Raw genomic sequence first — 20,598 nt, forward strand, 5'->3', positions numbered from 1 at the left:
TGAGTCACGTTCCTACTCCTCGCCATTCCCATTCTTTCTTCATGTTCCCCTCTCCAAATCCATGTCCCCCTCACACCTCTCCATGCTACAGAGTTTGTACACAGTCACCTCCACCACTTTTCAATCACCCTGCACTCTCTGTCCTGACAGAGCTGTATCTGACATACCCATCTGTAATTCCATAAAGAAACTCTCGATTAGATTCCAGTCTGTAACTCACTCCTGGGTATCTGTTATTCTATATATAAACCATCCCGAACCCCTCGATTAGATTCCAGTCTGTAACTCACTCCCGGGTATCTGTTATTCTATATATAAACCACCCGAACCCCTCGATTAGATTCCAGTCTGTAACTCGCTCCCAGGTATCTGTTATTCTATATATAAACCACCCCGAACCCCTCGATTAGATTCCAGTCTGTAACTCGCTCCCAGGTATCTGTTATTCTATACATAAACCACCCCGAACCCCTCGATTAGATTCCAGTCTGTAACTCACTCCCGGGTATCTGTTATTCGATATATAAACCACCCGGAACCCCTCGATTAGATTCCAGTCTGTAACTCACTCCCGGGTATCTGTTATTCCATATATAAACCACCCCAAACCCCTCGATTAGATTCCAGTCTGTAAGTCACTCCCGGGTATCTGTTATTCCATATATAAACCACCCCAAACCCCTCGATTAGATTCCAGTCTGTAAGTCACTCCCGGGTATCTGTTATTCAATATATAAACCACCTGAACCCCTCGGTTAGATTCCAGTCTGTAACTCACTCCCGGGTATCTGTTATTCTATATATAAATCACCCCGAACCCCTCGATTAGATTCCAGTCTGTAACTCGCTCCCAGGTATCTGTTATTCTATATATAAACCACCCCGAACCCCTCGATTAGATTCCAGTCTGTAACTCACTCCCGGGTATCTGTTATTCGATATATAAACCACCCGGAACCCCTCGATTAGATTCCAGTCTGTAACTCACTCCCGGGTATCTGTTATTCCATATATAAACCACCCCAAACCCCTCGATTAGATTCCAGTCTGTAACTCACTCCCGGGTATCTGTTATTCAACATATAAACCACCTGAACCCCTCGGTTAGATTCCAGTCTGTAACTCACTCCCGGGTATCTGTTATTCTATATATAAACCACCCCGAACCCCTCGATTAGATTCCAGTCTGTAACTCATTCCCGGGTATCTGTTATTCTATATATAAACCACCCCAAACCCTTCCACTTGATTTGAGTGTGAGTGTGTGTGTGTGTGTGTGTGTGTGTGTGTGTGTGTGTGTGTGTGTGTGTGTGTGTGTGTGTGAGAGAGAGTGTATGTGAGTGTGTGTCTATGTGTGTGTGTGTGAGACAGTGTGTGGTTGTGTGAGTGTGTGTGTGTATGTTTGTGTGAATGTATGCGAGTGTGTGTGTGTGTGTGAGTGAGAGAATGTGTATGTGTGTGTGAGCGTGTGTGTGTGTAAGAGTGCGAGTGGTTTTGAGTGTGTGTCTGTGTGTGTGTCTATGTGTGTGTGTGTCTATGTGTGTGTGTGTGAGAGAGAATCTCTGCTCCCTGTGCTGTGCTCTGTGCAGGGAGACTGTGTGTTAAGGTGTGTGTGTGTGTGTGTGACTCTCTGCTCCCTGTGCTGTGCTCTGTACAGGCAGACTGCGTGTTAAGCTGTGAGTGCTCTCTCAGTGGGGACGTGGAATGTCTGGCGCCTGCCACAGCCGATACAAGGAGAAGATTTGTAAGCTGCTCTCCTAATGGGATCCCGAAACGTGCAGGAGATTTAGAGATAAGAGTGTTCCAGGATGGCGGTGGGGGGGAGAGAGGAAGGAAGTCTCGGTGTGTCTCTGGAACTGTGTGGGCATAAATAGGCAGCGAATGGGAGCACACACACACACATACACTGAAACACTCCGAGAGCCTGTCACAATCTCCACTAGCATCTTGTATCAGAGAGACAGAGAGAGGATGAGCCTTCAAGCAAGGATCTACACCTGCCTTCTCTTACTGGGCAGCAGCATTGCAGGTACGATCACCTGGCAATATCAGTGTGTGTTAGACAACAAGAGCACTCTTGAGCATCAGTCAGTCCTCACCACGAGCAGGAGAAGGCAACAGGCCTAAGGACTGGGAGCAGTTTAAAACTCAGCAAAGGAGGACCAAGGGACTGATTAAGAAGGGAAAGTAGAGTATGAAAGGAAGCTAGCGGGAACTTAAAAACTGACTGTAAAAGTTTCTGTCGGATTGCAAAGAGAAAAAGATTGACAGAGACGAATGTAGCCGCTTACAGTCAGAAACGGGAGAATTCACAACGGGGAATAAAGAAATGGCTGAGGAATTCAATTTGCCCTTTGCTTCAGTCTTCACAAAGGAAGACATGAATAATGTACCTGATATTCTGAGATAAACATGTTTCAGTGAGGAGGTGAAGGAAATCAGCAATAGTAGAGAAATGGTTTTGGGAAATTGATGGGGTTGAAGGGGATAAATCTCCAGATCCTGATAATCTTCATCCCAGAGCATTTAAGGAAGTAGCCATGGAAACAATAGATCCATTGGTGGTTATTTTCCAAAATTCTTTGCACCCTGGAATAGTTCCTGCAGATTGGACGGTAGCTAATGTAAACCCACTATTCAAAAAGGGAGGTAGAGAGAAAACAGGGAACTACAGACCAGTGAGCCTAACGTCAGTACTGGGAAAGTTGCTGGAGTCCATTATCAAAGATTTCAAATCTCGGTACTTGGAAGGCAGTGGGATAATCAGACAAAATCAGCATGGATTTACAGAAGGGAAATTATGCTTGACGAATCCATTAGAATTCTTTGAGGATGTAACGAGTAGAGTTGCCCGAGGAGAACCAGTGGATGGGGTTTATTTACACTTTCAGAAGGCTTTCGACAAGGTCTCATGTAACAGACTACTGTGTAAAGTTAAAGCACATGGGATTGCGGGTAATGTCTCGAGATGGACAGAAAGCTGGTTAGCAGATAGGAAGCAAAGAGTTGGCATAAATGGGTCTTTTTCTGATTGGCAGTCAGTGAGTAGTGGGATTCCGCAGGGATCTGTGCTGGGACTCCCAACTGTTCACAGTATAAATGATTTGGAAGAGGGAACTGAAGGTGTTATCTTCAAATTGGAGATGATACAAAGTTGGGTGGGAGGGTGAGCTGTGAGGAGGATTCAGAGATGCTTCAGTGTGATTTGGACAGGCTGAGTGTGTGGGTATCTGCATGGCAGATGCAGTATAATGTGGATAAATGTGAGGTTATCCACTTTGGGAACAATAATAGGAAGACAGATTATTACTGGAATGGGTGTAAATTGAGAGAGGTGGATACTCAGCAAGACCTTGGAGTCCTCGTGCATCAGTCACTGAAAGTAAGCGCGCAGGTACAGCAGGCAGTAAAGAAGGGAAATGGTATGTTGGCCTTCACAGCGAGAGGATTTGAGAGATAGGGATAGGGATGTTTTGCTGCAATTGGATAGGGTGTTGGTGAGGCCACACCTGGAGTATTGTGTGCAGTTTTGGTCGTCTTATCTGAGGAAGGATGTCCTTGCTATAGAGGGAGCACAGCGAAGGTTTTCCAGGCTGATTCCTGGGATGGCAGGTTTGTCATGTGAGGAGAGACTAAGTGGGTTAGGATTATATTCACTGGAGTTTGGAAGAGTGAGAGGGGATCTGATAGAAACTTATAAAATTCACACAGGGTTAGACAGGGTAGATTCAGAAAGAATGTTCCCGATGGTGGGGGGAGAGTCCAGAACTAGGGGTCAGAGTTTGAGGATAAGGGGTAAACCTTTTAGAACTGAGGTGAGGAGAAATTTCTTCACCCAGAGGGTGGGGAATGTGTGGAATTCACTCCCACAGGAAGGAGCTGAGGAGAAAATGCTGTGTGATTTCAGGAAGAAATTTGATTTTGCTCTTGGGGCTATGGGGTATGGGGGGAAGGGGGAATCAGGATATTGGAGTCAATGATCAGCCATGATCAAAATGAGTGGCGGAGCAGGCTGGAAGGGCCGAATGGCCTCCCCCTGCTTCTAGTTTCTGTGTTTCTAATTTGCAATCTGTCACACTGCTTTGTAAACTTTACCACAAATCTTTCAGAATGGCCAATAAATTGCTGATCTTTCTTTAATTTGGTTTATTATTGTCACAGTGAAAAGTATTGTTTCTTGCGCGCTGTACAGACAAAGCATACTGTTCATAGAGAAGGAAAGGAGAGAGTGCGGAATGTAGTGTTACAGTCATTGCTAGGTCCATTCAAAAGTCTGACAGCAGCAGGGAAGAAGCTGTTCTTGAGTCGGTCGGTACGTGACCTCAGACTTTTGTATCTTTTTCCCAACAACTGGTAGCCTGTCTGTCCCTCCGCAGATCTTGCCACGATTATTTACAATATACATTAATAACTCAGACCACGGAAGTGAATGTTCTGTTACCAAGTTTACAGAACACACAAAATTAGGTGCAAAGCCTGTCTCTCTCTCCCTCTCTGTCTCTTTCTATCTCTCTGTCTCTGTCTCTCTCTGTTTCTGTCTCTCTCTCTCTCGCTCTGTTTCTGTTTCTGTCTCTGTCTGTCTCTCTCTCTCTCTGCCCCTCTCTCTGTTTCTGTCGCTCTCTCTCTCTGCCCCTCTCTCTGTCTGTCTGTCTGTCTGTCTCTGTCTCTCTCTGCCCCTCTCTCTCTCTCTCTCTCTCTGCCCCTCTCTCTGTTTCTGTCTCTCTCTCTCTCTGCCCCTCTCTCTGTCTGTCTGTCTGTCTCTGTCTCTCTCTGCCCCTCTCTCTCTCTCTCTCTCTGCCCCTCTCTCTCTGCCCCTCTCTCTGTCTTTCTCTCTCTCTCTCTCTCTCTCTCTCTCTCTCTCTCACTCTATGATTCTATCATTCAGGGCTATGGACCCAGTGCTGGTAGGTGGGATGAGCCAGGAGATCAGATGTTTCTCGGTGCAGACCCGATGGGCCAAATGGCCTCTTGAACGCTGTATGATTTTCTGATTCTCTCCTCACACACCTACCTGTTTCCAGTTTGGAATCGGATATACCTGCATGTTTTCCCATATTCATGCCTGACCTCCTCTGGACCCTCTCCCACCTGTCCTGCCCAGTGTGGGGGTGGAGGGTTATCAGGGATGAAGGATGCATTCCATTGGGATCCCGGTTAGTGTCTCCCTTTAGTGTCTTCCTGCATGAAATCCCTTTATCCGTTCTTCCCAGCGCTGACTGCTCTCACTTTACAGCTGTCTCTGGGAGAAGTGCTCTGTCCACAGCGGAGGGGGCGGAGTAACCGAGACAGACGGAGAGATTTGGAGTCTGTGTGGAACTCATTTTAACCCGATCATTGTCCCACTGACTGATCACACACAACCCTCTGTTAACTCAGTGCCCTGTACTGCTGTGTAACAGAGAAATATTATACAACTGGGCTTCTCACTCACTCTGTCAGTGACCCTGCAACACAGAGGAGCCTTTCCACCAGCAACCCCTATTACAGAGGGAGTCTCTCCGTCAGGGACCCCTGTTACAGAGGGAGTCTCTCCGTCAGGGACCCCTGTTACAGAGGGAGTCTCTCCGTCATGGACCCCTGTTACAGAGGGAGTCTCTCCATCACGGACCCCTGTTACTGAGGGAGTCTCTCGGTCAGGGACTCCTATTACAGAGGAAGTCTCTCGGTCAGGGACTCCCATTACAGAGGGAGTCTCGGTCAGTCTCTCTCTCTGTTGAAGAGGGAGTCTCTCGGTCAGTGTCTCTCTGTTACAGAGGGAGTCTCTCAGTCAGGGACTCCTGTTACAGAAGGAGTCTTTCATTAAGCTCTAACTCTCACTGGCTTGTGGGGTATTCTTTGCTTCACATTTTTAATATTTTGACAAACCTGTACCAGTTTTCCTGATGATGTTGAGCCGAGTGTTGCCACAAAGATTCCTTCCCTTCTTGTCCGTTCCATCAGCGATTTGTGTTGAACTTGCTTTGGGAATCTTTGATCCACTGTGGTCTGCCCTGTGAGATTCCCAATTCCCCATCCACAGGGCAGGCCAGTGTTCAGCGACTTATCGAAGCAGGAATATCTGGAGTACTTCCTCTCATTATTTCCCAATTAAGTGCATCATAGACCAAGCGTACTCCCTGTCTGGCACTGATCCCAGGAATCCAGGAACTGTGGCTGCAGACAATACAGCTGGGCAGAGAAATACGCTGCGAGAAAGTCGGGGAGTGGGCGATGGGGAGAGACAGAGACAGACAGAGAGAGTGAGAGAGAGAGACAAAGAGAGAGCGTGTATGTGTGTGTGAGAGAGCGTGTATGTGTGTGTGAGAGAGAGTGTATGTGTGTGTGAGAGAGCGTGTGCGAGTGTGAGCGTGAAAGAGAGCATGTGTGTGTGTGTGTGTGTGTTAGTGTGAGAGAGAGAGAGACAGTGCAGCACACAAACAGGCCCTTTGGTGCTTCACGCCTGCGTTGATCCCGTTTATCTATCTATGCTCCTGATGGTTCTGCCATTTATTTTATCATTTTGTATTTGTCCAGGTTCAATTCCATCTGCCATTTCTCCACCCAATTTTCCAGCCTATCTATATCCATAAGAACATAAGAAATAGGAGCAGGAGTAGGCCATCTGGCCCCTCGAGCCTGCCCCGCCATTCAATAAGATCATGGCTGATCTGTCTTGGCTCAGTTCCACATTCCCGCCCTCTCCCCATAACCCTTAATCCCCTCTCTTATCAAAAACCCATCAACCCGCGTCTTAAAAGTATTTAGCGAGGCAGCCTCCACCACTTCAACGGGCAGAGAATTCCAGAGATTCACCACCCTTTGAGTGAAGAAGTTCCTCCTCAACTCCGTTCTAAACCGCCCCCCCTTTCTCTTGAGGCTGTGCCCCCTAGTCCTACTGTCCTTAAGATAAAGGGGGGGCATTCTCTGAGAATCTTCATCACAATCCGCAACTCCGCCAATCTTAATATCATCCGCAATTTTGCCAATCAGACCGACTCTGTTTTCTACCAAGTCATTTATATATATTACAAACAGCAGGGATCCCAGCACTGATCCCTGAGGAATGCCATTAATTACAGACATCCATTCAGAAAACCACCCTTCCACCGCTACCCTCTGTCTTCTATGGCCAAGATGCGGCGATGCTGGCATTGAACTGGGATAAACACAGTAAGAAGTCTCACAACACCAGGTTAAAGTCCAACAGGTTTATCTGGAGCAAAAGCCACGAGCTTTTGGAGCGCTGCTCCTTCATCAGGTGAGTGGGATTTCTGTTCACAAACAGGGCATATACAGGCACAAACTCAATTTACAAAATAATGGTTGGAATGTGAGTCTTTACAGGTAATCAAGTCTTAAAGATACAGACAATGTGAGTGGAGAGAGGATTAAGCACAGGTTAAAGAGATGTGTATTGCCTCCAGACGGGACAGTTAGTGAGATTTTGCAAGCCCAGGCAAGTCGTGGGGGTTACAGATAGTGTGACATGAACCCAAGATCCCGGTTGAGGCTGTCCTCGTGTGTGCGGAACTTGGCTATCAGCTTCTGCTCAGCGACTCTGCGCTGTCGTGTGTTGTGAAGGCCACCTTGGAGAACGCTTACCCGAAGATCAGAGACCGAATGCCCGTGACTGCTGAAGTGTTCCCCAGCAGGAAGGGAACAGTCTTCAGAGAATCATAGAACCCTACAGTCCAGAAAGAGGCCCTTTGGCCCATCGAGTCTGCACTGAACACAATCCCACCCAGGCTCTACCCCCAGATCCCTACATATTATACCCACTAATCCCTCTAACCTACACATCCCTGGACACTAAGGGGCAATTTCTTAGCATGGCCAATCAACCTAACCCGCACATCTTTGGACCGTGGGAGGAAACCCACGCAGACACGAGGAGAACATGCAAACTCCACACAGACAGTGACCCGAGCCGGGAATCAAACCCAGGACCCTGGAGCTGTGAAGCAGCAGTGCTAACCACTGTGCTACCGTGTCATCCTTTGTGATTGGTGATTGTCAAGCAGTGTTCATTCATCCGTTGTCGTAACGTCTGCATAGTCTCACCAATGTACCATGCCTCGGGATATCCTTTCCAGCAGTATATCAGGTAGACAACTTTAGCTGAGACGCAAGAGTATGTACCGTGTACCGGGTGGATGGTGTTCTCACGTGAGATGATAGCATCCGTATCGATGATCCGGCATGTCTTGCAGAGGTTGCTGTGGCAGGGTTGTGTGGTGTCGTGGTCACTGTTCTCCTGAAGGCAGGGTACTTTGTTGCAGACAATGGGTCTGTTTGAGGTTGTGCGGTTGTTTGAAGGCAAGAAGTGGGGATGTGGGAATCGCCTTGACGAGATGTTTGTCTTCATTGATCGATGTTCATGAGACAGAGAGGATGTGAGAATGCGAGAACATGAGACGTGTGAGAATGTATAATCAGCGATTGACAGTTCCAATACACCACAGCGAAAAACCGCACCGACCTCCTCAGAAGACAAACACGGGACACAGTGGTCAGAGTACCCTTCATCGTCCAGTACTTCCCCGGAGCGGAGAAGCCATGACACCTTTTCGGGAGCCTTCAACATGTCATTGATGGAGATGAACATCTCGCCAAGGCCAACCCCACACCCCCACTTCTTCCCTTCAAACAACCGCACAACCTCAAACAGCCCATTGTCCACAACAAACTATCCAGCCTTCAGGAGAACAGTGACCACGACACCACACAACCCTGCCACAGCAACCTCTGCAAGACATGCCAGATCATCGATATGGATGCCATCATCACACGTGAGAATACCATCCACCAGGTACACGGTACATAGTCTTGCAACTCGGCCAATGTTGTCTACCTGATATGCTGCAGGAAAGGATGCCCCGAAGCATGGTACATTGGGGAGACCATGCAGACGCTACGACAACGGATGAATGAACATCACTCGACAATCACCAGGCAAGACTGTTCCCTTCCTGTCGGGGAACACTTCAGCGCTCACGGGCATTCAGCCTCTGACCTTCGGGTAAGCATTCTCCAAGGCAGCCTTCATGACACACGACAGCGCAGAGTCGCTGAGCAGAGACCGATAGCCAAGTTCCTCATGCATGAGGACAGGATCTTGGGTTCATGTCACACTATCTGTAACCCCCACAACTTGCCTGGGCTTGCAAAACCTCACTAACTGTCCTGGCTGGAGACAATACACATCTCTTTAACCTGTGTTTAACCCTCCCTCCATTCACATTGTCTATACCTTTAAGACTTGATTACCTGTAAAGACTCGCATTCCAACCATTATTTTGTAAATTGAGTTTGTGTCTTTATATACCCTGTTTGTGAACAGAAATCCCATTCAACTGATGAAGGAGTAGTGCTCTGAAAGTTTGTGGCTTTTGCTACCAAATAAACCTGTTGGACTTTACCCTGTTTACCCTGGTGTTGTGAGACTTCTTTCTACGGTCAAGACAGTTCTGAATCCAGAGGGTTCGGGTTTGTGTGTGTGTGTGTGTGTGTGAGAGAGTGTGTGTGAGACAGAGAGTGTGTGAGGGAGGGACAGGAAGTCTCTGTCACCTTGTGGGATTTATGAACCAGAGCAGTCAGTGTTTTTCTACATTCAGGTCGATATTTCATTCAAATCCTTCCCATTTCACAGGCAGACCCAAACTGCGGATCGAGCCTCAAGCTGGGAACATCTACCTAAACGAGGATAAGGTTTTCCTCTGCAAAGGTCTGTATCACATCAGACACTGTGGGAACCTCCCCATACTCACACTGACAACTCACACACTCACACTCTCACACACACTAACAAATCCACACAGACTGACAACTCACACTGACATACTCACAAACCCACACTCACACTGACACATCCACACACACTGACACGCTCACACTCACACCGACACACTCACACACACTGACACACACACACACACTGACAGATCCACACACACTGACACATCCACACACACTGACAGATCCACACACACTGACACACCCACACACTGACACACCCACACACTGACACATCCACACACACTGACACGCTCACACTCACACCGACACACTCACACCGACACACTCACACACTGACACATCCACACACACTGACACACACACACACATTGACACACTCACACACATTGACACACTCACACACACACTGACACACACACACACTGACAGATCCACACACACTGACAGAACCACACACACTGACACACCCACACACTGACACACACACACACACACACACTGACACATCCACACACAGTGACACACACACACACTGACAGATCCACACACACTGACACACCCACACACTGACACATCCACACACACTGACACACCCACTCTCTCACACACTCTATCACTCTCTCTCAAACACTCACTCTCACATACGCTCTGTCTCAGGCACTCTCACACACTCGCACACACACACTCTCACACTCTCTCTCTCACACACTCTCTCACACACTCTCTCTCTCACACACTCTCTCACACACTCTCTCACACACTCTCTCTCTCACATTCTCTCTCTCTCACATTCTCTCTCTCTCACATTCTCTCTCTCTCACACTCTCTCTCTCTCACACTCTCTCTCTCTCACACTCTCTCTCTCTCACACTCTGTCTCTCACAGTCAGACACACTAACAGTAACTCGCTGTTGTGTCTCTAGCTGAGGGTGAGGCAGAAGATATTCGTTGGCTCAACCCCAATGATGAAGAGATTGATGAGGACAATGAGCGATTCCTGTTGAAGAGGTCTGAGTACGATCTGCAGCTCAATATCCGGAGAGCAGAGCGGGGGGACAGTGGGCAGTACGTCTGTGTGGCCGATACAGATCACTACGGCACATTGAAAGCTGTTATCAACATCAACGTCATCCGTAAGTCTGAATAACACTCATTATCACCCCGACACTGACCCCACCCTGACCCCATCCTGACCACTGCTCCATCCTGCCCCCACTGTGAACCACGCTGACACCAGCCTGACCAGAACCTCATCCTGACCCCAGTCTGATCACACTCTGACCCCAGTCTCATCCTACCCCCAATCTGACCCCCCTGACCCAAGCCTGACCCCAAACTCTTCCTGTAACCATTCTCACCCCAACCCCACCCTGACCCCACCCCGAGAATTCCCAATCCCATATTGACCCTCTGACAGTGCGGCACTCCCTCAGCACTGACCCCCTGAAAGTGCGGCACTCCCTCAGCACTGACCCTCTGACAGTGCGGCACTCCCTCAGCACTGACCCCCTGAAAGTGCGGCACTCCCTCAGCACTGACCCTCTGACAGTGCAGCGCTCCCTCAGCACTGATCATCTGACAGTGCGGCACTCCCTCAGCACTGACCCTCTGACAGTGCGGCGCTCCCTCAGTATTGACCCTCTGACAGTGCGGCGCTCCCTCAGCACTGATCATCTGACAGTGCAGCACTCCCTCAGCACTGACCCTCTGACAGTGCGGCACTCCCTCAGCACTGACCCTCTGACAGTGCGGCGCTCCCTCAGTATTAACCCTCTGACAGTGCGGCGCTCCCTCAGCACTGATCATCTGACAGTGCGGCACTCCCTCAGCACTGACCCTCTGACAGTGCGGCGCTCCCTCAGCACTGATCATCTGACAGTGCGGCACTCCCTCAGCACTGACCCTCTGACAGTGCGGCACTCCCTCAGCACTGACCCCCTGAAAGTGCGGCACTCCCTCAGCACTGACCCTCTGACAGTGCGGCACTCCCTCAGCACTGACCCTCTGACAGTGCGGCGCTCCCTCAGTATTAACCCTCTGACAGTGCGGCACTCCCTCAGCACTGATCATCTGACAGTGCGGCGCTCCCTCAGCACTGACCCTCTGACAGTGCGGCACTCCCTCAGCACTGACCCTCTGACAGTGCGGCACTCCCTCAGCACTGACCCTCTGACAGTGCGGCGCTCCCTCAGTATTGACCCTCTGACAGTGCGGTGCTCCCTCAGCACTGAACCTGGGGAATATTTTCTGGAATATTCTGTGGTGTTAGGATTAAGGCCTGGTCTTTCTGAGTGTGGGATGGGAGAGTGGAGCTGGATTTGGGATTCCCTCCGCTGCCCTGGGGATTCAGAAAAGTGAGACTGCTTCCTGATTCTAAAGCGAGTAACAAAATGCTTCCTCCCACAGAGAGAGTCACTTTTGTGAATATCAGAAGCAGTCTGCAGATTGACGAGGGGCAGAATGCGAATCTGCGATGCAACGTGGTCGGAATTCCACAACCAACTGTCTCCTGGAGACGGGATGGTCAAGATGTCACACAGCAAGGCAAGTATTAGAGCAATGGAAACTGACTGGAATTCTGTTAGAGACTGGGATCCTACTCCTAACCTGAATGTGGTCTAACCGGGGGATACAGAGACCAGAACTCTGCACTGTGATCCGAGTGTGGGTCTAACCGAGGGATATGGAGACCAGAAATGTGCGCAGTGCTCCAAGTGTGGGTCTAACCGAGGGATATGGAGACTGGAACTGTGCACAGTGCTCCGAGTGTGGGTCTAACCGAGGGATATGGAGACCGGAACTGTGCTCAGCGCTCCGAGTGGCGAAAGTCACGCCATTTGCCTTTAATCTGCTTCGTGTTTGTGTCCACAGGCCGCTTTCAGCAGCGACAGGACAGTCTCGAGATCAGGTCCATCCAGCCGTCTGATGCCGGGATTTATGAATGTGTTGGGACAATCGCAGAAAGGAAGGAGAAGAAATCCGCCAATATCTCAGTAACAGTTAACTGTGAGCAGCAGATTGTCACCCTGTAACTCTCCCCCTCCCCGTACTCACACTCTGCGGCTGACAATCGGAACTGCAGGAAGGGGAATCTGCTCCCTGGCTCAGCCTGAGTTCTCCGCTCTATGAGCCTGACTGACGCTGATTCCGATCAGGGCGCTCCAATGCACCAGTTACTGCTGCTGAGGCCACTCTGCCTTTATCTAGCACCACTCCAATCTGGCTCCGTCTGGCGAGCAGTTGCAGACCCTTCAGTGTGGTGCAGCAGCCCAGCACCCCCTACCCTGCAATGCATGCCCACCTCCCTGAACGCCCCCGATCCCTGCACCCACCATTCCCCCCCCAACCCATCCGCCCCCCCATACCCCCCGCAACCCCCGTCCCCCCTGCAACCCTTCATCTCCCCCCCGCTCCTCTCCAGCTGCTGATGGGGGGTTGTGTTGCTTTTACAGATGCCCCGGTGCTGTTGTCTCCTGCCCCTGCGGAGGTTTTCACCTGGCTGGGGAACCCCGTCAATCTCTCCTGCCCAATCAGGAGCTTCCCCAGAGCCAACGTCAGCTGGAGCCATGACGGTGAGGATGTCGGGGAGCGTGCGGGCACAGTCGCTGTGGGCAGTGGACATGTGTCCATCAGCACACTGCAGGTGGGTCAGTCCAGAGCTGAGAGAACGGTCAGGGACTGCCCCATGGAGGGGGGGAGGGGAGGGGGGAGCATGGGGGGAAGAGGGAGTGGGGGGCGATGAAGAGCGGGGAGGGGAGGTGGGGGGGAGCGGGAGGGCGGAGGGTGGGAGGGGGAGGAGAAGGGAGGGGGGAGGTTGGGGGGAGCGGGAGGGCGGGGGCGGAGGGTGGGAGGGGGAGGGGTAGGGGAGGGGGAGGTGGGACAGGAGGAGGAGGGGAAGGGAGGGGGAGGAGGGGAAGGGAGGGGGAGGCAGGGGGGAGGGTGAGGGGGAGGTGGGAGGGGAAGGGTGGGGGAGGGGGAGGGGGGAGGGGAAGGGGGGTGGGAGGGGAAGGGTGGGGGAGGGGAAGGGAGGTGGGAGGGGAAGGGTGGGGGGGGAGGGGAAGGGAGGTGGGAGGGGAAGGGTGGGGGAGGTGGGAGGGGAAGGGTGGGGGAGGGCGAGGGGGAGGTGGGAGGGGAAGGGTGGGGGAGGGGGAGGGGAAGGGTGGGGAGAGGGGGGAGGGGGAGGTGGGATGGGAGGGGGAGGGGAACGGCAGGGGAGGGGGAGGGCAGGGGGTGGGGTGAAGCGGAGGGTAAGTGTTTCCCAGGTGAAATTGTGGGTGTTGAGACGGGAAGGCTGCAGAATTGCGATGACATTCACCGTGAGTGTGTGGGAGAAAACTTTCCAGCGACTGACTGCTGTACTCGCCATGGCAATAATCTGCCAATCAGCACTGTCTTCCCGGGCAGACCAGATTGCAGTCTCTCCTGATATGCGTTTTCTCAGGCCTGTCCTGATAAGTCCAAAATGAAAAACTTCAACAAAATGTTGTCTGCCTGACTGGGCCCATATTTGTTACCCATCCTTAATTGCCCTTGAGCTGCCTGGATTGCTAAATCACTGCAGAGAGAATTTAACTGTCCACCTCCTTCTAGCTCTCACTCCCTTGGGAAGTGGGGAGAATGTGGGACTCGCTCCCGCGGGGAGTCACAAGAACATAAGAACGCAAGAAATAGGAGCAGGAGTAGGCCATATAGCCCTTCGAGCCTGCCCCGCCATTCAATAAGATCATGGCTGATCTGTCGTGGCTCAGTTCCACATTCCCGCCCTCTCCCCATAACCCTTAATCCCCTCGCTTATCAAAAACCCATCAACCCGCGTCTTAAAAATATTCAACGGGCAGAGAATTCCAGAGATTCACCACCCTTTGAGTGACGGGGAGAATGTGGGACTCGCTCCCTCGGGGAGTGGGGGAGAATGTGGGACTCGCTCCCACGGGGAGTGGGGGAGAATGTGGGACTCGCTCCCACGGGGAGTGGGGGAGAATGTGGGACTCACTCCCACGGGGAGTGGGGAGAATGTGGGACTCGCTCCCATGGGGAGTGGGGGAGAATGTGGGACTCACTCCCATGGGGAGTGGGGAGAATGTGGGACTCGCTCCCACGGGGAGTGGGGAGAATGTGGGACTCGCTCCCACGGGGAGTGGGGAGAATGTGGGACTCGCTCCCACGGGGAGTGGGGGAGAATGTGGGACTCGCTCCCACGGGGAGTGGGGAGAATGTGGGACTCGCTCCCACGGGGAGTGGGGGAGAATGTGGGACTCGCTCCCACGGGGAGTGGGGGAGAATGTGGGACTCGCTCCCACGGGGAGTGGGGGAGAATGTGGGACTCGCTCCCACGGGGTTTGGGGAGAATGTGGGACTCGCTCCCTTGGGGGAGTGGGTCTTCTGGTAGCTGAACGGACTTTGTTCTGAGGATTTGTTGATACTGTGAGAGTGAGAGTCTCTGTAACAATGTGTGTCTGCTCTCTATTCAATAGGTTGGAGTTCAGAGTGTCGCTGACCTGGGGGAGTACTGCTGTACAGCCAATAACAGACTAGGAACAGTCACCAAATCAATCTGGGTCAAAGAGGCAGGTAAGGTCAGAGGTCAGACACAACAACACCTCAGCGCACTCAGACACAGTGATATTTACTAATGTTCGCACCACCTCAACATGTCCCTCAGCACTGACCCTCTGACCGTGCGGCACTCCCTCAGCACTGACCCTCTGACAGTGCGGCGCTCCCTCAGCACTGACCCTCTGACGGTGCGGCGCTTCCCTCAGCACTGACCCTCTGACGGTGCGGCGCTCCCTCAGCACTGACCCTCTGACGGTGCGGCGCTCCCTCAGCACTGACCCTCTGACGGTGCGGCGCTCCCTCAACACTGACCCTCAGTTGTTGGCTGAATGGGTGGTGAGAAGGGAGAGTGGGAGAGAGAGGGAGACGGAGAGAGTGAGAAAGGGAGCGGGTGGGATAGGGAGCGAGTGGGAGAGGGAGAGAGACAGAGTACAGAGTGAGATGGGGGAGAGTGAGGCAGGCAGAAAGGGATGTGGTTGTATATGCATTGTCAGACACACTCACTGTTTCAGGGAAATGTCTGTTCGCTGTTGCCATTGCCATCAGCCTCTATTTGTCATTTCAGAGTTCCCATCAGCACCACAGAATGTCAGCATTGAGGTTCACTCCACAACCGTCCAAATATCCGTGTCCAAGCCAGCGAGTGACGGAGGCGTTCCCATCCTGGGATATAAAGTGAAATGGGGCAATGAAAATGGAGACTGGGACAGCAAGGTGGTCGAGTCGGGTAAGTGAGGGTAACGTCCCACACTGCCCTGAGCTATTAGCCCCCTCCCCAACTCTAGGAGTGTCACCCTCCTCACACCTTCCCCTGCACCTCATCGAGAACCTCCTCCACCCTCCCCCAAGCTCACTCCCACAGGAAATGGGGGAGATTGTGGGACTCGCTCCCACGGGGGAGTGGGGGAGAATGTGGGACTCGCTCCCATGGGGGAGTGGGGGAGAATGTGGGACTTGCTCCCACGGGGAGTGGGGAGAATGTGGGACTTGCTCCCACGGGGAGTGGGGAGAATGTGGGACTTGCTCCCACGGGGAGTGGGGGAGAATGTGGGACTCGCTCCCACGTGGAGTGCGGGAGAATGTGGGACTCGCTCCCCTGGAGAGTGGGGGAGAATGTGGAACTTGCTCCCACGGGGAGTGGGGAGAATGTGGGACTTGCTCCCACGGGGAGTGGGGGAGAATGTGGGACTCAGTGCCTGAAAGAACTCTCACAACAATTAACAAGTGTTTAGATGAGCATTTGAAAAGCCCGAGCACACAGGCTACAGAGCAAGTGCTGGAAAATGGCATTAGAATAGATAGGTTTTGATGGCTGGCACAGACACGATGGGCTGAAGTGTCTCTCTCTCTGTGCTGTAATACTCCCTCATTTGGTGTGTGTCGGTACCATCCTTGGTGTCACATTGGCCACACTGCTCCAGCTTTCCCACCTTCTCACCCTCTGATCCATCTCTCACTGCAGAAACATCCCGGGTCACCGATCTGAAGCCCTACACAACTTACTCTTTCCAAGTCGCTGCCCGCAACGGGAAAGGGTTTGGAGAATTCTCCCACAACATCACCACAAGAACCCTCTCAATCCGTGAGTAAACTCTGCCAGGCCAGATCTGACATCACACACTGAACTGGGAGTGTGTGGGCGCGCGAGGGTGAGAGGGGGAGAGAGTGCGAGGGGGGAGAGAGTGCGCGAGGGAGAGCAAGAGAGCACGCGAGAGAGAGTGTTTGTGTGCGAGTGTGTGTGTGGGTGGGTTTCTGTGTTAGTGGGTGTGTGTGTGGAGGTGTGGGCAGCAGCTGTGGAGTGAAGGGTTCAGTTTATATGCCTGTGAGGTGAGGCCTTTGCTGAGTGAATATGACAGTGTGTCTTTTGTGTCCCAAACCTCAAACGGTCTATAGCACCCAGCAAGTTGTTAAACCGGGGGTGGGGGGGGGTGTGGGGGGAGAATTTTGTTTTGGACACACAGCGAGTTGTTGTGATCTGGAAGGCGCTGCCTGAAAGGGCGGTGGAAGCAGATTCAACAGGAACTTTCAAAAGGGGCAATTGGGGAAAAACTGGAAGGGGAAAATTTACAGGGAGAGTGGGAGAGCGAGGACTAACTACTCTCTCTTGTGGTCAAAGAAGACAGAGGGTAGCAGTGGAAGGGTGTGTTTCTGAATGGAGGCTGTGATAAGTGGTGTTCCTCAGGGATCAGTGCTGGTTCCTTTGCTGTTTGTAATATATATAAATGATTTGGAGGAAAATGTAACTGGTTTGATCAGTAAGTTTGTGGACAGCACAAAGGTTGGTGGATTTGCCGATAGCGATGAGGACCATCAGAGGATACAGCAGGATATAGATCAGTTGGAGACTTGGGCAGAGAGATGGCAGATGGAGTTTAATCCAGACAAATGTGAGGTAATGCATTTTGGAAGGTCTAATACAGATAGGAAATATACAGTAAATGGCAGAACCCTTAAGAGTATTGATAGGCAGAGGGATCTGGGTGTACAGGTACACAGGTCACTGAAGGTGGCAATGCAGGTGGAGAAGGTAGTCAGGAAGGCATACGGCATGCTTGCCTTCATCGGCCGGGGCATTGAGTTTAAAATTGGCAAGTCATGTTGCAGCTTTATAGATCCTTAGTTAGGCTGCACTTGGAATATAGTGTTCAATCCTGGTCGCCACACTACCAGAAGGATGTGGAGGCTTTGGAGAGGGTACAGAAAAGATTTACCAGGATGTTGCCCCTGGTATGGAGGGCATTAGCTATGAGGAGAGGTTGGAGAAACTTGGTTTGTTCTCACTGGAACGATGGAGGTTGAGGGGAGACCTGATAGAAGTCTACAAGATTATGAGAGGCAGGGACAGAGTGGATAGTCAGAAGCTTTTCCCAGGATAGAAGTATCAATTACTAGGGGGCACAGGTTTATGGTGTGAGGGGCAAGGTTTAAAGGAGATGTACGAGGCAGATTTTCTACACAGAGGGTGGTGGGTGCCTGGAACTCGTTGCTGGGGGAGGGAGTGGAAGCGGATACGATAGCGAGTTTTGGACAAATCCATGAATAGGATGGGAATAGAGGGATACGGTCCCCAGAAGAGTAGGGGTTTTAGTTCAGTCGGGGGCAGCATGGTCAGTGCAGGCTTGGAGGGGCCGAAGGGCCTGTTCCTGTGCTGGAATTTTCTTTGTTCGAGAGGGATTGGTTAATGGGATTGGAGGATGTGAGGTGGGTGAATATTTACTGTGAGGCTGTGTGTTATGCACTGTTGTGTTTGCATCGTGATCTAACTTATCCGTTCAACCTCTCTCCTCCATGCATCCACACCATCATTCTCCAAACCATTCCATGGTCATGGGGTCGTGACCTCACCTTTACCATCGCACAGGAGGTAAATCTTCATCTCACCTTCACTCAATGCTCCTCCGCTTGTCCTTCCTTGATTCCCAGGCTCCTATCCTCACCCAGTGCACCCCATCCAATGGAGGAGGGAGGGTGGGTTTAGGCTTTTAGTGCAGGAACCGATGGCAGCTGGCATGTGCACAGCAAGACCCTGGGGGGTGCTGTGCACCACATTGAGAGAGAGCAAGACGTCACAGCGACAGAGGGGTTGTGATCTGAAAGGGTGGTGGAATCAGATTCAATTGGAACTTTCAAAAGGAGCCAATTATAAAAGGGGTTCAAATCTGCGGGAATATGGAAGGTGCAGGGGAAAGTGGGGACTAATTAGAGAAAACTTTCAAAGACACGATGGGCCAAATGGCCTCCATCCCTTCCCTTTTAAATTTGACTGAGTCACACCACAGTGACACCAAAATATCTCGCTTGCAACCTTCAAGTCTTGCCATGGACTCCGTACAGAGTCTATTTAAACAGCAAACAGTCTACAGAATCTAACTGAACAATTGCATCAAACAGTCTACAGAGTCGAGTTTGAGTGGGGATGTTCGACAGATAAAAGAAGGCTGAAGGAGCTGGGGTACAAAACTGGTTTCTAACCCGATCAGCACCTGAGGGATGGGGTACGATTTAGAAAGGGGCAGTGCATGCACCCAACACCCACCCACCCCCCCTCCACTGTTGCCTCCTCCCCTCCTCTGCTGCCCTCACTCCCGGCTCATTGTGCCATCCTTTTGCATCAGCCCATTAATTATGTGCTCCGCCTGCAGTACGTGGGAAGTGTAGTGTCGGAGTGAGAGGTGTATAGGGGCCATTTAATATAACATTCTCGCTCCTGCAGGTGAGCCTGACAGACCACAACTGACAGTCAGCAATGAGAGTGAGGGTAACACATTCCGGATCTACTTTGAAGACTCAGACAATGGAGGGACCTCAATCCTGGGGCACAACGTCAATTACAAGGCGGTGAGTTTCACTGTTTCTCTCAGGTGAATGAAGGGTGATGAATATTTGCATTGTCATCTGTCGGGAGCACTGGGGATTATTGTCACTCTAACTCTGATCTCGTTCCTTTGATAACCCTGTTTCTTCCATTCTCCAGCCATCGCTACACTGTTACCTTGTCTGAGCTGCTCCACTCTGGAAACCCTGATCAGCTCCCAGAGTATCTCCAGACTCAACCATTCCAACTCTCTCCCAGTGGATCTCACAGAGGTTCCCTCTGGAAACCTCTGCTCATCCAAGACCTTGCTGTATCCATGACAACTAACCATCCCCTGTGACAGATACCACACTGAGCCCCTGTTCCTCTCCAAATCTCTGTAACCTCCTCCAGCCCCTACACCTCCCTCCCTATCTCTGTAATCCCCTTCAGGTCCTACAACCCTCCGCATCTGTAACCTCCTCAGCTCCTACACCTCACCCAATTTCTGTAACCTCCTCTATTCACTGGAACCCTCCCTTTCTCTCTAACCTCTTCCAGCCCCTACACCTCCCTACCTATTTCTGTAATCTCCTCCAACCCCTGGAATCCTTCCTATCTCTGTATACTCCTCCAGCCCTTGCAACCCTCCCTCTCACTGTAAACTCCTTCAGCCCTGACAATCCTCCTTATCTCTGTAACCTCCTCCAACCCCACAGACCTTCCTATCTCTGTAACCGCCACCCTCTGCCCCCAAGGCCCGACACCCGTCCAGGGAGTATTTGATGGGGGACAGTGCAGAGGGAGCTTTACTCTGCACCTAGCCCCACACTGTTCCTGTCCTAGGAATGTTTGATGGGGGACAGTGTAGAGGGAGCTTTACTCTGTATCTAACCCCGTGCTGTACCTGTCCTGGGAGTGTTTGATGGGGGGACAGTGTAGAGGGAGCTTTACTCTGTATCTAACCCCGTGCTGTACCTGTCCTGGGAGTGTTTGATGGGGACAGTGTAGAG

At 51.5% G+C, this 20,598-nt stretch overlaps 1 protein-coding gene across 1 annotated transcript in view; it reads left to right on the plus strand.

Moving 5' to 3' along the window:
• The first annotated feature begins 1,912 nt into the window (after positions 1-1,912).
• LOC145339314 (neural cell adhesion molecule 1-like) overlaps positions 1,913-20,598 on the plus strand; it is a 24,854-nt gene continuing 6,168 nt past the window's right edge. The window contains exons 1-10 of the mRNA XM_080183739.1: positions 1,913-2,029; positions 9,629-9,703; positions 10,659-10,868; positions 12,142-12,279; positions 12,607-12,741; positions 13,188-13,378; positions 15,210-15,306; positions 15,857-16,018; positions 16,754-16,873; positions 19,505-19,629. Coding sequence (XP_080039865.1) covers positions 1,972-2,029; positions 9,629-9,703; positions 10,659-10,868; positions 12,142-12,279; positions 12,607-12,741; positions 13,188-13,378; positions 15,210-15,306; positions 15,857-16,018; positions 16,754-16,873; positions 19,505-19,629 — 1,311 coding nt within the window. The 5' untranslated portion in view covers positions 1,913-1,971. The remainder of the gene's footprint in view (positions 2,030-9,628; positions 9,704-10,658; positions 10,869-12,141; positions 12,280-12,606; positions 12,742-13,187; positions 13,379-15,209; positions 15,307-15,856; positions 16,019-16,753; positions 16,874-19,504; positions 19,630-20,598) is intronic.

The sequence above is a fragment of the Carcharhinus amblyrhynchos genome, unplaced genomic scaffold (assembly GCF_965287045.1).
Source record: "Carcharhinus amblyrhynchos unplaced genomic scaffold, sCarAmb.v2.hapA scaffold_399, whole genome shotgun sequence".
Classification (NCBI taxonomy): domain Eukaryota; kingdom Metazoa; phylum Chordata; class Chondrichthyes; order Carcharhiniformes; family Carcharhinidae; genus Carcharhinus; species Carcharhinus amblyrhynchos.